This window comes from Bidens hawaiensis, unplaced genomic scaffold (genome assembly GCF_021521415.1).
Source record: "Bidens hawaiensis isolate Kalapana, Puna unplaced genomic scaffold, B.hawaiensis_p1.1 tig00039897_1, whole genome shotgun sequence".
NCBI classification, from domain to species: Eukaryota; Viridiplantae; Streptophyta; class Magnoliopsida; order Asterales; family Asteraceae; genus Bidens; species Bidens hawaiensis.
In genome coordinates, this window is record NW_027497016.1 from 139,070 (window position 1) to 156,377 (window position 17,308).

Consider the following 17,308-nt stretch of genomic DNA (forward strand, 5'->3'; position numbering starts at 1 on the left):
CCTAAGAACTTATTAAGAAAATTTACGTTAATGCATATATTAAGAAAATGTTAAAATACAAGTATTTAAGTTATGAATTGCATAATGTTTTAACTTGTACAAATAATTATTGAGTCAAAGTATATAATACTTAATAGGATTATGTTTATTTGAACCAATTGTTATGCAGACACTCGTTGTTTATTGAGGGATAAGATAAATAACATCAACATGTATTCAAAAAAAAATTAAGAATATAAAAACCAAAGGCACAAAACAAATAAAAAGGAATATCTTTACATTTTGATAGATCATTCTTCGCGTAACACTTCCCGAAAGACAACATTTGAGGTGTATACCCCGTCTCTTCCGAAATCTTTAGCGGGATGTACTAACACCTTTGTATTTTCGCGTGATATCCCTCTAGATAACGCCACATAAAGTTGCACATGTGAAAATACAGAATCTGGTAAATAAACACCAATGTGTGGAATTGTTTGGCCTTGAGATTTATTTATTGTCATCGAAAAGCAAAGACGAACGGGAAACTGCTTTCTTGTAATCGAATGGGAACTTGTCGTCTTCAGAGAGACTTAGAGGGATTCTTATCAAAAATACTCTCTCCCCACTATGTTGCCCGGCAGCTATTTCTGCGTCAATAGCATTACGGTAGAAACCTTTGCATATCAATCTTGTGCCATTACATAGACCACGTGAAGGATCCATATTCCGTAATAATATTATTGGACATCCAATTTTTAATCGAAGTTTATGAGGTGGCAAACCACTGACATTTAGTGCATTTAAGAACTCGATTGGATAGAAGTGGTGCTTATCGTCCTCGACTTTGTCAAAACTATAATAAACATGTTCCTCCCCTTGAAAATTGTCCAACATTTGATCGTTAATCTCATCAACACTTTCATTCCTTGTGGATAATATTGCTCTAGATGCTATATAATCTGAAGTGCAAACGTTGTTTTCGATTGATGGAAAGATTGCATTGAACAATTCCTTTATAGAATTTTCTTTGGTAGTGAATGGAATTGTCATGTCATCGGGGATGCGGATAAAGTTTCCTTCGATAGCTTCTTCATATCCATCACCGACTCTTAAAAGAAAATCAGAAAACCACGAATCATTTAATGCTCTCATATTTATAGTCAACTGCATCTTTTTAGTAACGGACCATAGAGGAGACATTCGAAAACTTGAGTCTGCAATCTGTGCTCGAGTGCCACGTTTAACAACCGGCAACACCTGTCTGAAATCACCTCCCATAACCATTATCTTTCCACCAAATGGAGTCTAACGCCAATGATGTCTTGAAATGTGCGATCGACTGCCTCTATCGCCTGTCGTTTGGCCATGGATGCTTCATCCCATATTATTAGTTGGCTAACCTAATTAGTTCAGCGGTCCCACTTTGATGGTTGATCTTGCACATCGAATTATTATTAAGATTGATGGGTATTTTGAACCTGGAGTGAGATGTTCTCCCTCCTGGCATATTATTAGCTGCAGCACCTGATGAAGCTGTTGCAAGAGCAATAATACCACGTGAACGAACTTGAGCAAGCAAGTTTTTGTAAACAAATGTTTTCCCTGTTCCATCTGGACCATCTATAAAGAATAAACCCGGACGATCATTATCCACGTGCGTTATGATCTCATCATACACGACTTTTTGGTCAAAATTAAGTGAATATCTGGCAGATAAGTGTTCAGGTTCCACAACTATCATGTACTCATCTTGTACCTCACGATGCATTGCATATTGCAAGTTAACATCTTTTGTAATCTTCGGAAGATCAAATTGATTTATACTTGTACCCCTGGATTGTAAAAAGCCCCTAATGTCAGCAATAACCATATCTTGAACTCGATGAATATTTTCACAATGTAACCGATAATCTTCAGACAATGAATGAAAGTGGTCATTCCATAACTTGCGGACATCTCCAGGTTTACAAAAAATCAATATTGTTGCGAATAACCCTCTAAGAGCTTTAGGAAATTGAAATAGAGAGGCTTCTGTGAGACATTGTGATAAACAATCATCGTTCTCAATTAGGCCTATCTCAAGGGCTGCTCTTCGAAATGTCGGATACTTTACACCATTAACTGTGCAAAGATCTTCAAAAGAGGTAGGCCCTTTGACATTTGACAAAAGTAGGTGTAAGTAGTACCTTTCTCCTTCAGCTGGATTAGCCGAAACAAGACGACCTCTTTGTGGCTTTAATACACGACGATTCCAACAACGTGATCCTGCATTCTATGTGAAGTGTTTTGGAAAATCTTTATACAAGTATTCCCTTGCCATTTCATCCAATCTATTTGTCTCAAAAAATGCAGTCAGCATGGTTTTCTTATTTCTTTCCCTATCAACAGCTTCAGACATTATATCATCATCTCTGAACCTGACCATCTGCTTATTAGGTAGATGAACTTGCAACGTCAATACAGCGGGAACGATTTGAGAAAGGGGGAAGGAAAAAATACGCCACATAGCCTCCGGGGGAGATACGTAACGTGCATATTGAAATCTCTTGATCTCGTTAATAACAACCTCTTGTTCATCTGGATCGATTTGAATAACCTGTTTGTCACGTCCTTTGTAAACATATTTGAATATAAACTTCACAGATTTTATACTTGAGCAAGCCTCAAGATTCATGTGGCAGTTGAACATCATCAAAAGCATTGGGTTATACGGGACAACCCATCTGTTATCAAGAAATTCTCCTCGTACGTCCACCATTATTCCATTGTTTCTTTTTCGATATAATGGATATGCGTCCTCTCCTTGTGTTGTTTGGTCATTAAACTGTCTTGGATAGCAAAAACGACAAGATTTTGGGTTCCCTTGCATCTCTTGCATACAAGAGCAGTCTAGTCGTAGATTTCCGCAATGACCATGCATCATGTGCTTGACAACAAGATCATGCATTTTAGGATGTCTTCGCACATCAGGAATTTCAGCACACACGACCTTATCATAATGGTCTGGATTATTAATTTTGTCTTGCGGGTACATGATAATGAGGAAATGTGCATGTGGCAAACCACGTTTTTGAAACTCGATAACATAAATGTATGCCTTAACTTCTCCGAGGAGATGTTTTTTCAAGATTTGTTCCTTAAGATCCTCAAGTTTAGCACGAAAAACTCTTGAAACAAGATCTGGACGATCTTGTGCGGTTTGACCAGATTTTAAGTTATCACGTATCTCAGGCCATTGATGATTACACGTCATCGTAAGGAATAAATCAGGCTTACCGTCATCTTGTACTAAAGACATAGCATCTAGAAACCGATGTCGCATGTCGGGAGGCCCTCCGATGAAACTTGCAGGCAACACGATCCGTTGTCCGGCTCTAGTCGGACGAACCTCACCAGCGTGAACACAATCCACAATACCTTGGTACAAATCAGCTCTTATCTTATCCTGGTTTCGTTCACAAAATTGTAAGCGTGACGTCTCAAGCTTTATATAAACATCTACACCAAACTGTTGTAGCAATCTACCACCAAACAGAAGTACATTTTCAGCTGATCGAATTTGGAACTTGTAACAGTAATACTCTCGCATAGTTACAGTTGTTCTACTACCTTGTCTGTTAACATCTGAATAGATTAGAAAGGAAATAATTAATTAATTACACGTTAGGGTACTATTTATGATATTCACTTTGAAAACAGAGTTAGATTATTGGTACCTTCTGTCTCTTCGTCGATGTTGTCGTGATCATTGAGGACTTCACTGATTAATACACCTTGGCGTGGTATGTTAGGATGCCAACCCGACTCACCATTAGGGAAAAATAGAGGATAAGATAATGGATCATAACAACCATAGTACGGCTGAATATTTTGACTATATTCAGACCTCCCGTACACAACAATGCTTCTTTTGTATGCAGTGATATTGTCATTCCCTTCAACCCCAATACCAGCAACCTATATAATGTTGTATTATAAATAAGTAAACAGGTTATTATAAGTTTATTTTAAATACATGAAATAATATAATGTTATTTAAACCTCGGATGTGGTTGGTCGGTTGTACACCCTTTGGTCAAGCTCCACTGAAGCATTCAAAGTGACGTTGTAGTTGTCAAGAGGTCTAAGTTCAGCAAGACGTCGAAATGTCTTGACATATGGGTTTGTAGAAAGAACACGTGTCAAGATCTTCGTAATATCTCGATCAAGATTTGGCCATTGGAGTCTAAGATTTAACTCGGTATCGGGATCATAAAAATACAACTGTAAGTACCGAGGTGTTCCATCCCTCGAAACCAACTGGTTGACTCTGTGATATATTCCTTTATGTGCACGAAACGTATATACACCGTCTCTCATATTTGCCAATGTACGATCCAGTGTCACACCCATTGAGGCGAAAGAAAAATTCGTGTTATAAGCACGTATGTTTTTCCTAAATATTTCTCCAATTTCATCTTGCGACGTGAAAAGTTGGTATAATTCAATGGGAATTTCTGAATTTGCTAATTTTGTTTTCCCATTCATACAACAAAACGTAGAGAATTCAAATTTAAATCGTTTCGCTCCACAATGAGGGCATGGACTCCGTTCTTTTAAGATGAGATGCTCTCTCGGAATACCATCATAAACAAAATTATATGGATCTTGTCCTATGTTCTCATCTTGGATGGATGGTTGATCATCGGTTGGAGTTTGTGTAGAAGGACCAGCATTTGATAGACGGTTTCTATTCGCTCTACGTCTATCATAATATCGTATATTGCGTTGTCTCCGTTTTTCAGCCGAACTATTTGACACAGTATCATGTCTCATTTGAGTACCATTACTTTGTAAAGTTCCTAATGGAATCCTCTCTAGTGATGTAGTACCCGTTGAAGATAATAACGATTCTATTTGACTGACATCGCCATTACAAACTTTAGATGCTTTGATATTCTCTTTACGCGAAGCATAATATTGCTTATTATACTCCTTTCGTTTTGCGGCGGAAGTAGATGCAGTTGAGGTAGACGCATCATTCTGATCTTTTGGTTCTTCATTGGTCATTGTAAATTTATGAAATACCTTGCAAATTAAATAATAACATTCACACTCGATTTTGAAATTATTAAGTTGTGTTAACAACATAAACCAACATTTCTAAAAAAACACGTTAATAATATATATCATACATTTGCGTAAATATGAAAAAGCCTGTTGAGATGGGACAAAGATAAAACTCGAGATAACCCGCCTATAAATAATAACAAACCAAAATACAAATGTGAATACATATTAAATACATGAATATTATATATATATATACATATATATATATATATGCAAGAATTTCATATATATATATATAAAAATATACATAGCACATTTATAATTGAATAGTTTAGATAGAGAACAATATAACTGTAAAAACTATATAACCGTAACAAACAAAAAAAGGTCATCCACATTAGAATAAGTTTAAGATTATGTGTCTAGAGAATTATAGATTGTGCTAAAATTTAGTTATATGCAATTATTTTAGTTACAATAAAATTAGTGATTTATATTAATATATATATATATATAGAGAGAGAGAGAGAGAGAGAAAACCTTTCTTTGAATAATTAATTTTTTATGGGTAAATATCATGCTATACAAGTCTAATATTAATAAAAAAATCTATATGATAATACTTTGGATAATTATGATTAACCAAAATTAATATGATTTATTATAAAAACTTATTAGAACCATACCAAGAGTCCAGAATATTAGGCTTAATTTGCGATGTATTAGTTAATAAGTTTCACATGTAAATGCACATATTAAGTAACAATAGAAAATACATGTATTTAATTTTATGGAATGCAATGTCCTTTTAGTTTATAGAGATGATTGTTTGAGTTACAATATATCAGTTGAAAGTGTTTGGATATGTCGAATTATTTGTAACCACCAACTAACAACTTATATATACATGTGTTCTTGATAAAGGAAAAGATATGCAAATAAATCAACGTCTCTAATATAGTTAAATGGCTTGTCTTATGGATGAAGAGTAATCAGAGTTTAACTTTTATGGCTTAGCATAACCTAAATATGCTTGTTAACACCAATTGGATGTGTGTATTTTGTTGAAATTTGATAAGTAATAAGGTACTGTAAATCAAATCTTATTATTCATGCAAATTGGATTTTTTTGAAAGTATATCACTTAATGTTGTTCATATTTAAATTTTGACACATTACGAGTAACCTTGTTTCCAAAAAACATTTCTTTTGTTCTCATTGTGTATAGATATTGTCTTTAGACACTTTAGTTATTGTAGTTAATAAACATTACACTTACTTTGCAAAAAAAAAAATTAATTATGAAGTATCAAATAATTTTAAATACCAGATAACTTTGTATGTTGGTATGTTTCAGGTTAGTATTTGGTGATTCAATTGCAATTGAAAAATTTATCAATCAAAACTAACTCACTAACTCACTAACATTGTAATTATATACAATAATTCATGAAGAAAAAGGTTTGGTTGAATCAAAGGAAAATTCCGTCGTCGTCGATAATTGGTACATTTACACTTTCATTATTTCATTTTATTAAAGGAAATTCATTCATTCAGTAATTGTTTTTACATTTTTTTAGGTACTTGAACAACAAATAGAAGTAAATATAATACTTGTTTATTGATCCTAACCAACTATTGGTTGTTATTAATAAAAATGAAACAAAAAGCTTTAAATTAAGCACACAAGTAGAGAAAACCAAAAGCACAATATCCAAGGTGTAGTAAACTAAATTGTGAAGTCAGCAAAGAAAAATAAACAACAAATATAACACAAAGATAATAAGGTCTTAATTAAAAGAAAATGGGAAGTAAGCAAAAGAGAACAAATGTTTGTTCAACACGAACACGGACTATAAGAAAAACCCATCATCTTAATATCACGCGCCTCAGTGTAACATCCTAAAATGATTCTAGTATTAAATAAAGAAAGTTGTGTTTAGTTATTGAGTGTTAATAATTAATTTATGCTAAATAAAGAAAAGATCATGGATTGGGATTAAATAAAATGGATTAAAGGGTAATGGGCTTTAGGTCCATGGGCTTTAAGGGATATAAATATCCCCTTAAACCATCCTAAAACCCTAACTATCATTTCCATCTTTCATAAATCTCTACACACTCAAAAACACACACATACACTACACCTCTTACGGCCGAGAGAGAGAGAGCGGATTCGAGTCCAAAAATCAAGCCGACCATTATTAGATCTTCAATATACGAGATAACCAAGCAAACCGCGACCACACCGAACGTATAAAAGGTATGTTTTGATCCTAAAGATTTCGTTTTTTATAAACGTTTAGTCTTGAAACTTAGAACGAAAGTAGATCGGGTATAAACAAAACATAAAGTTGTAAACTTGATGATAAATACGAGTATAATGAACCCGAAAATGGAAACGGCTCGATTAATGAACCCTTAACATTAGTATTGAACGTTTTCACCATAAAGGTCCAAACTTTATGTCTTTCCGGGCTAAGTTTTACCCGAACTAGGCCATGGGAATGATCGCGGAGTTAGTTAACGTAATATCCAAGAAATTCTCGATGAAATAAGGGTGATTTTGGTGATTTAGTTTGAACAGAGAAGGCAGCTGGGCAACTTCGCCTGCAAGCCATAACTTCGCCTTCATGCAAGTTCGCTTGCAAGCAAGTTCGCCTAGTTGATAACTTCGCCTAAGGCCAAGTTCGCCTAACTGATAACTTCGCCTAAGGCCAAGTTCGCCTAACTGATAACTTCTCCTGGTGACAAGTTCGCCTAACTGATAACTTCGCCTGGTGATAAGTTCGCCCATGATAACTTCGCCTGGCATATGTTCGCCTAGGGTTAACTTCGCCTATGCCAGGGGCTCTGCCCCTTGGACCCTGCTAGGGGCTGCCGCCCCTAGACCCCGCTGCCAGGGGCGCTGCCCCCGGACCCCCGTTCGTTGTGGGTTATATAAAGATAGAAATACAACATGAGTAGTAGTAGTTAATTGATACATGCAAATATTATACAGTTAGCCGTGCACAGCTCAAGAAGGGAATAACGATTAACGGAGAGCGTAACAGGATTCAGGTGAGTTTCTAGCCCCATTTATGTGTTATGTTTTCGGGGCTGTGTGCATACTCAATATGTTTGTTAATACGCTTAATCTAAGAGATAAGTGTATGCCTTATGTGAATAATGTGAAATGTATGAATGATTGCTTGATGGTACGTGAACGATATTCGGATATTGCACGTACTGTCAGGATGTAACGCTATGTATAAGGTAAGTATGATATGTATGCTTATATGTATGAACGTGATAAAATTTATAAAAGAAGTAAAGGAAGGTTGTATGGTTGTATGGTTACGAAAAGGGTACCGAGCCCTAATAATACTCGAGGTATGAAGTATGGTTGTATGGTAACGAAGAGGGAATCGAACCCTACTAATATTCGAGAACTAGGGAACCGAACCCTACTAATATTCGAGGAAAGAGGGTACCGAGCCTAATAATACTCGAGGAAAGAGGGTACCGAGCCCTAATAATACTCGAGGAATGAGGGTACCGAGCCCTAATAATACTCGAGGAAGGAGGGTACCGAGCCCTAATAATACTCGAGGAATGTAGGGCGTAATGCTCTTTATAACGTAAGATATGAAAGCAAGTTAGTACAAAAGAAAGTATGAAAGTATGAATGAAAGAGTATAAGTTTGTGTGTATTGTATAATGTATGATTAGCTAGAACTCACTCAGCGTAGCTGACTTTTAGTATGCACGCAGGTGAGTAGGATGAGGCAGCTCGCTTGAGGAGACACGTGGCACTGAATAAGAGGTTGGCATCGGAAGGCTCAAGACGTTTAAGTTTAATGTTTGTTTATTTTGAAAGACGAGATGTTGTTTTAAGACAAGATGTGTTTTGTTATGAAATGTTTTATGAAAGCTTTTATATTCCGCGAATGTTTTAATTAACTCTGATATTTAGAACTGCGTTTATGAGTAAATCTAACACGAAAGTAGAGCTACCGGTAACGGGGTCTTACACTCAGGCATGTTTGGTTCATAATCGACCGTAGTTAAATTCGTTGACCTTAAAATATTTCCTACAAGTAATAAAAAAATAAAACGTATCACATTACAAATAAAAATGGCACAATTAACATAGGTAATTAAAAAAATTAAAATGCATAACTTACTATCTTGCAAACGAATCAGCTTGACCCGTGACACGTACACAATAATCTTAAACCTGAACCCGACAAGAAAATCTGAAACATTTGGGACTTGAGACTGGGTTGGGATAGGCTTTAAGATTATTTTCATCGACAATCCAACTCAACTAACATTTTTTAATAAATATATATTACATTATCTTTAGCTTTCATTATATTAGAAAATAATATAAATTAAAAACACACACACATATATATATATATATAATACACTATAGAAGAGAAACCATGATATGAATTGGTAAGAAACCGAAAGAACTTAGAAGGCATCATAAATAAGTGATATGGAAATATGATTTATTTATGAGAAAAAAACTAATAATAGGATTTAAAAAAATAATAATAATGGGAAAAAAATGAATTTTCGTATTTAAAAAGATATAAAAAAATAATAATGGAATAAGATTAAATAATAATAATAATAATGAGAAAAAAATAATGAACTTTTTATTTAAAAAATAAAAAAATAATAATGGGATAAGATTAGTTTTTCTATATTCATATGTTTTTTAAAAAAGAGAAACAATATTATGAAACATTAGAAATTTTAATTTGGCAATATAAATGAGAAAATGGGTTTAGATGTGTTAGACTACAACTGACTTATCGTCACTTCAAACAGGTTGCTCCTAATATTTAAGTTTTCAGTTTTTTAATTCTTTTAATGCAATACACTCAACCGACTAAACAAACACATCCCATCATGAATAGTCTAATAATTGGGTATGTGGTTGAGAATACCTAAACCAGTCTCAAACCTGACACATAACATCCATGGATGAAATGTAGATAAAGATTCGAATAAAGAAGAAAATACAATAAATCTTTGAATTTGAAAATAAAGAAAGAAATATATAGTTTTTCTAAATCAATTTCTTAATATCAATAACAGAAAATATAAATTACTTGCTTAATTTAGTTAATTAACACTAACCTTATAATTTTCTGGTTTTTGGAAATTAACATATTTTTTATTAATTCTTTTTTTAACTAATATAGATAAGGTAATTTTTAAATTCAAATCAAACAAAAAAGTTAATTTATCTAAATTGGTCAAACATCTGGTAAATTATTTTTCAAACCACTTTAATCTTCTCAAACCCTTGTTCTAAGTTCCAACTCCAGAAAACTCAACGTCCACACACAACCAAGGGCACATCTAACAATCATTCCAAACAAATCAGACATCAGCCGTCCGGCGTCTTTTGGCCACCACGCAATCGCCGGTGAAACCCCCAATTTGATTCCTTTATAGGTACGGGTTCTTTTTAATTGTTTTGATTTAGTTTTTATCTTTTCTTGATTTTTTGGGGTTTGATGATTAAAAAGTTGATAGATTTAATATTTTCATCACTTATAGTCAAATTGTTTATGTGATTAGTATTGATAAAATATTGTTAATGTGGTTACTTAGTTGTTGTTAATTGTTAAAATTGATAGGCACAAGACAAGATTACATTCTGGTCAGTTGGTTAAGTACCTAAGGATACTCAAGAGAAACAAAAGAAATATAGCGAAGCCGATCATTGTGCGGAAGTTAGTGTAAGTGATTTCTATTTACATATTTTTATGGTCAATTGTTTTATATTGGTGTGTGAGATTAGTTAAATTAGGTTATTGTGCAGGCTAGCGGAAAGATCACAAATACAAAAGTTGCAAAAAATTTCAAACTTCAAAAGGTAGGGGTGTTTTATATTTAGTGTAAACTTTAAAACGTAAAATAAGTTCGAGTCAAAAAGTTTGTTTTATATGAGTGCGGATTTGGTCCGGGTAAAAATTTGGCTTTGAAACACTTTTTTTTCCTGTTTTAGTTTTCATTCAGTTCTTATCTCATAAAATGATAATTTAGGCAATTGGTTTCACTTCATATGTTAGTTGAACCTGAAATGACCCGTTTCAACCCGCTACTTAATTTCAGTTATTGATTACTTGATATTTTAACACTATTTATATGGTTAGTATTTTAACTGAACCCGGATTGGCCCGTTTCAACATGTTAGTTAAAGTTATTATATGTGTTCCAGCTATTACTTTAATAAGATCAAGTTATTATGGCAACCCATGTTGCAGCAATGGCGGGGATGTAACTCTCGAGTTGATTTCTTTTCATTTGTTTTTATTATGCTTTTAGTGTTTTGATGTTCGGATATTGACGTTATCTTCTTCAAAACCTAGCGCAAAGCGCGGGTACTAAATTCTAGTTGGTTACTAATTTTGAACTTATATAGGTGAAGATTCGGAAAATGAGATAAAGATTTGAGGAGAAAATGATGAACAATATGCCAGGTGTTCAAGAAAAGCTTAAGAACTGAGAGTTGCAGCCCAATACGAGCAATATGCAACTTTTGACGAAAGGCGTTCAATGACTATAATTTGCAGCCGCCACATATCAGAAACACTACACTACTGGTAAGCTTGTTATAAAAATTATTGTTTTTGTTGTCTTTTAGTGTGTATTTCATACTGCCTTATTACATTATGTTTGAAAAAAAAGGTTTCATTAACTATAAAATGACAAAACTATAAAAAAAGCATTTAATAAATAATCTATCAAACTGTGCGAAACACATAAACAAGTATAAGTAACAAATTAAACATCTAAAACACATACCAAACTAAAACATATAACACACAATAATGTAGCACATATTTTTAGAATGTATACAAACAGTAAGAACAATTATAAAACAAATAAAGCACATACCTTTAAGGAATTTTAAGAGTAGATACAAAAGTGTTCAAGCTTTCAATTCACGGAGAGACCTTAAAATAATCTGAGAATGTAATCACAAAAAAACAGATAAGGAACTGTATAAGTAAAATACTAAAAGAGTCTAAACATAACATACCTACGAAGGGAAGAACTTGCTGAAAACTGTTGAAATAGAATGATAGTTCAGATTGTGAGTGTTGAAGCACATATGAGATTTAATTGAAGCAACACACCCACAAAAAATAGGAACCCACGTTTAATAACTGTTAACACATCTGAGATTTAATTTAATTTAATATTTAAAATTCAAGTAACAATGGTTTCATAAAAAGTGAGTAATAAACACAGGAAATCGTTTATGAAATAACTTTATTATTAAAATATAATTAAAAACTGAATATAATAAATACTCTATTTTGGTTATTTTTTCATGTAAAAATACTCTATTTTGGTTAGTTTTTCATGTAAAAGAACGTTACCTGATTATTCTAGTGTTTGTGACGGCTAATTAAAATATACAAGGATGCATTATCCAAACAACAAAAGTAATATACATCAAAGAAATGAGATTCTAACTTTGAACCAATTAAAAGTATAAAAATAAATAAATCAAAAACCCAAAAAAAATGCAAAATTAAAAAAATACAAAATGTTTATCTAACATACCTCGTTTAGTTTAGCTTAGATGTTTTTTAATGGTTTGGGGGGGGGGGGGTGTTTGTTTGAAAATGCACCAAATGGTAGAATAGTCATTACATAATATAGTTTTAATTAAAATAAATCAGATAGATAGATTTGCCAATTTTATAAGTGATATTTTTAAAAAACAAAGTATACGTTTTTTTTTTCATAATTCCCATCTAAAGTATACGTTTTTTATTGTTTAAAAATTACCTTGTGCAAAACTTTGTTAACATGAGAATATAGGAAAAGATATCAACCACTAATTTAGGCTGATCGATGGTTTATAAAATCTCAGTGGCATATATGTAAATAGAAGGTTAATTTCAAGTGATTAAAGGGTATTTTGGGAATGTTTTAAAACAATTGTTCCCCTTTATTCTCCTTCAATGGTCCCCCTAGCGAATTTCGGGGAAATCAAATAAAAAAACATATAATACTATTGTCAAAAAGTATATACTCAACACACAAATATTTTTTTATTGACTATGTCAACACAAAGTTATTAGCAAAAACTTAAAACAACAAATTAGAATAACAATATAGTATATTAACACATAAAAAAATTAAAAAAAAAGCATATTAATATTAAATTTATATAAGCATAATAATAGTAACGCAATGTTGTCAACAAAACAAATTAATATTAAATTTGTACCAGCATATAACACTAATAAGTAATAACAACATGATGTCAACAAAAAAAATTAATATTAAATTATTCAACATAACAATATAACAACAGAGAAAAATAGTTTACGGATAATATAAACAATAATTATTCATAAATTTTGTTTGTAGTATCTTCATAAATTGAAAATTAAAACAACAATATATCATTCATATCTTCATCATTTTCTTCATTAAAACAGTAGTATAATAATTATGATTATGAACGATAATTAAGTTGTGAACATTAAACTAAATATCTCCATAATAAAGCAAATATGTCCACGTCCTATATAACTACCATATAGTTATCGATATTTAAGGGATTGTCAAGTGACCATTATGCCCTTTATAATTAATTTATTTCCTACTTTTTGATTGGTCCCTTCATTTCTTATGTAAAAAAAGTTTTTTATTCGATCCTACATCTGTATAAACATAAATAACATACATAAATAACATCAACCTTAGAATATATATATATACTAGTTCATAACAAAGCAAATTAAAATAAAGTAACTCAACACAAGGCAACTCAAAACAAAGTAATAACGTCATAAGCTTGCTAAAAAACATAAGGAAACAAAGCAAGGAATAAAATTAAATCAGATGGAATCTATTCCGCTTCTGAACGGAGACTCGTGGTATCTTGATTTCAAAGTTTGTCTTTGGGCCAGAATTTGATGCATCACGTAACTTATGTTGATCCTCATTTTCATCAGAGCTGCTAACCTCAATCGCATCATTCCAGTTCCATTCTTCAAGATTTTTTAACCTTTTGGCCTTCATTGCAAATTGATGATCCTTAGCAGCAAATTCACGATCCTTAAAAATAGTAGATCGTCAATTAAGAAAATAGGTAAAATATATGAAAACAATAGTATTACCTCGTCACTAAATTCACGTTGAAGTTGAGACTTGTAGGGACTAAATTCAGACCCATAAGAAATTATCTCAACACTGTCAGAATCATCCTCATCCCGTAAAGGGTGGAAAATTTGAGTATGACGTAAATATATGTTGTATATTTATGTACTAAAAGAAGTTATAATTTAAAATGTGTCACCTTTATAAGAGAATCATTGAAAATTATTGGCTGAAGCACCTGAGTTTATACAAAGTAGACATTAGATAATAGAATATTTTAAAAATAAATTGATCAAAGAAGTTACCTTATCGGATTGGAGATTTGACTTGCCTTCAAGCTTGTAATAGGTGAGATGTAAGGAATCATCTTTGAGCCTAGCTTGTTCGATGTTTTTTTTTTTTTTTTTTTTTTTTTTTTTTTTTGAATGTTCAAGCTTTCCTCCTACTATTTACATTATACCGCCAATGCCAGGAATCAAACCCTGGACCTCTCACCCAAAGGCCAAAGCCTTTACCATCCCACCAAAGTGGTGTAGTCGGATGATCCATGAGTGAAACAAGATTTTGTGTATAATTTAATGTTTATATAGAAGATTAAATTAAAAAAAAACTGCATTACCCCACTTTCTTTATAATCATGTAATATAGGAGCAATTATAGATGAAATTAAATTTTCAAATTACATACTTGAGGAATGTTTATTTGTTTCCCGCTGAGTTATTATATAATATTTTATTTTTATTAATTCTAAATAGTAGGATTTTAAACATATATGATAAATGTAATTAACTATATATTCTTATTATATCAACAACATTACCTATAAAACTTGAAAATATAAGTTATGTATCCCTTGTTAATATATTTTTTGGTCCTTTATAAAATTTAGATATGTAGATATAAAAAAAATTATTGAATCATATATCATTATTATTTGCATAATTGTCTACAAAACATGTAACTTAAAGTTTGATCAGTTATATCTTTCTCGTTAATTTATTTTTTGTCTCTTTAAAAAAAATAGACATGTCATTATAAAACTGAATGCTATTGTTTTTCTTTTTTATTGGTGCAGCCTTCTTCGATTAAGCAAAAGTGGGCTACCAATGATGCTGTAGTGATTGGCGGTTTGAATGGTGCCAAAATCATCAACGAGCCAACGGGTGCCGCTATTGCATATGGTGTTGACAGGTTAGTATTGTTATATAAAAAAGGTGTTAAATTGATATTGATAATTTATTTATGAGATTTTTGCTTCATGGATAATTTTTTTGCATTTATTGACAAATGTTAGGCTTTATATTAACACAACTTATTTTTAGTTGACCAAACACCACTTATTTTTAGTTACCAAACCATATACGTATGATGTGGAGTGTGCTATATTTTAGTTTGACTTTCAAAATTTTAGTGAAGTTGTTACCATTTTGTATATCAGTTGTAGTGATTTTATTCTATTTATTCTGGAATGTTACTTGTATAAATGGGAGGGTTGGTTTTGTAAATTCATAATTGATAAACTATTATAGAACGTGGGTGGGTTGCACATTAATAAATGTTTATGTATTTGAACATTGTATAGGTTTACATATTGTTGCATATTTGAGTTGTACGTTAATTCTTTATTGACTTGTACGTTTTAAAAAACACATCGGTTTTGAAAGTTTTTTATATTGAAACGTCGACAAAAATGAGCTCGTTATAACGGTATGTTTGTCTCTTTTTTTTAAAGCATACTATATTAAAAATATTATAAAGTTAAAACATTAAATATAATTGTCAAGTTGAGAGTTAAAGATGAGGGGGGCAATGTTGTATACATTTTTAAAATTTTCATAAGATAGTTAAAGATAAAGAGTAAAAATTGTAAAATATATTTAAATTGACACGTGATGTTTACAATGAGATGGGAGGACTTGTTTTGTAATTTCATATATGTTTAAGTATTTATAGGTTTATTTATACTTGCATAGTGGTGTTGTACCTTGATGCTTTATTGACTTGTAAGTTTTAAAAAACACATCGGTTTTGAAATTTTTTTATATCAGTGCGTAGACAAAAAATGAGCTCGTTGCAATGGTATGTTTTTTTCTTTTTTTTAAGCATATTATATTAAAAATATTAGAAAGTTAAAAAATTAAATAGAATTGTCTAGTTGAGGGTTAAAGATGAGGGAGGTAGTTTTGCATAAATGTTTAAAATTTTCATATGATAGTTAAAGTTAAAGGGTAAAAATTATAAATATATTAAGAAAGAATGAATAAAACGTGATATTTAGTGTGTTAATGACTCTTTTACCCTTGATATAGGTTGTACAACATGCATTAAAACTTGTAATTTACTTAAAAATTGTCGTCTTAACTTACCCTTGTTTGTTACATTATATATAGTAAAGATTGCATAGACTATTTGTGTTATTAGCTTATAAAACTGTGTGTATAAAATGTGTGAAAACAATTATATGGATTAATTAACTAATTATTATTATTATTATTAATTGATTATTATAAATAAGAAGTTTGGTATTGTTATACCTGCCATGTATAGATTGGGCTACATAATTTATATTGTTTTTTTAATATCGATAACTAGGTTAGTTACCCATATAACACACATGATAGAATAAGTAATTTTTTTTAAATAATAATATAATGTGAAATACAAAAAATAAATGTATCACATATAGAAAGATATATTACACGGTAAAAAAATTACACATTGAACATAATTTGGAAATAAAAAGTTGTTAGAAAATTCATAAATTATAAATTATTTCTTTGTTATTTTCTATATCAAAACTTAGTTGTAAATGGCTACTTTTTTAAATCAACTCGTGGACCAAAACTCATTATAATCTTAAACTGTTTTGGCTATGAACAATGTTTGAAACTTTAACCGGTTAAAGAAACACACCTGTTTCGTATTGGTTACTTATAAAAATCCAATATTAATAACTAATGCAATATATCTTGTCTTAAACAAATTAACATATTTATTATGGTATTAATTCTTTTAAATTATGGTGAAATTATTAAAAATTCAAATTGAAATATTAAAAAAAGAAATGTAATTAATATGAGAGAGATGAGGGAAAATTTTGTAAGGATCAACATAGTAATGACATGTGCCATTTAGAAAGATT

The 17,308-nt window shown here is 31.4% G+C and overlaps 2 protein-coding genes and 1 long non-coding RNA gene across 3 annotated transcripts; 1 reads left to right on the top strand and 2 right to left on the bottom strand.

Moving 5' to 3' along the window:
• Positions 1-489: 489 nt before the first annotated feature.
• On the bottom strand, positions 490-1,266 carry LOC143591555 (uncharacterized). Its single transcript, XM_077071739.1, has one exon. It carries the CDS (start codon positions 1,264-1,266, stop codon positions 490-492), a length of 777 nt encoding a protein of 258 aa, XP_076927854.1.
• A 103-nt stretch (positions 1,267-1,369) lies between these two features.
• Positions 1,370-5,031, bottom strand: LOC143591556 (uncharacterized). Its single transcript, XM_077071740.1, has 4 exons — positions 4,024-5,031; positions 3,699-3,939; positions 2,300-3,606; positions 1,370-2,215 (listed from the first exon to the last, which is right to left on the bottom strand). The coding sequence occupies exons 1-4, from the start codon at positions 5,029-5,031 to the stop codon at positions 1,370-1,372; spliced, it is 3,402 nt and encodes a 1,133-aa protein (XP_076927855.1).
• A 5,658-nt stretch (positions 5,032-10,689) lies between these two features.
• On the top strand, positions 10,690-15,846 carry LOC143591553 (uncharacterized). Its single transcript, XR_013145703.1, has 3 exons — positions 10,690-10,778; positions 11,465-11,645; positions 15,242-15,846. It is a non-coding gene; the product is annotated as an uncharacterized LOC143591553 (long non-coding RNA).
• The last annotated feature ends 1,462 nt before the right edge of the window (positions 15,847-17,308 follow it).

Coding starts and splice junctions, on each gene's coding strand:
- LOC143591555 (XM_077071739.1), bottom strand. CDS start 1,266: ATGGTTATGGGAGGTGATTTCAGACAGGTGTTGCCGGTTGTTAAACGT.
- LOC143591556 (XM_077071740.1), bottom strand. CDS start 5,031: ATGACCAATGAAGAACCAAAAGATCAGAATGATGCGTCTACCTCAACT. Junction 3,940..4,023: donor ACCGACCAACCACATCCGAG/GTTTAAATAACA, acceptor AACATTATATAG/GTTGCTGGTATTGGGGTTGA. Junction 3,607..3,698: donor CATCGACGAAGAGACAGAAG/GTACCAATAATC, acceptor TAATCTATTCAG/ATGTTAACAGACAAGGTAGT.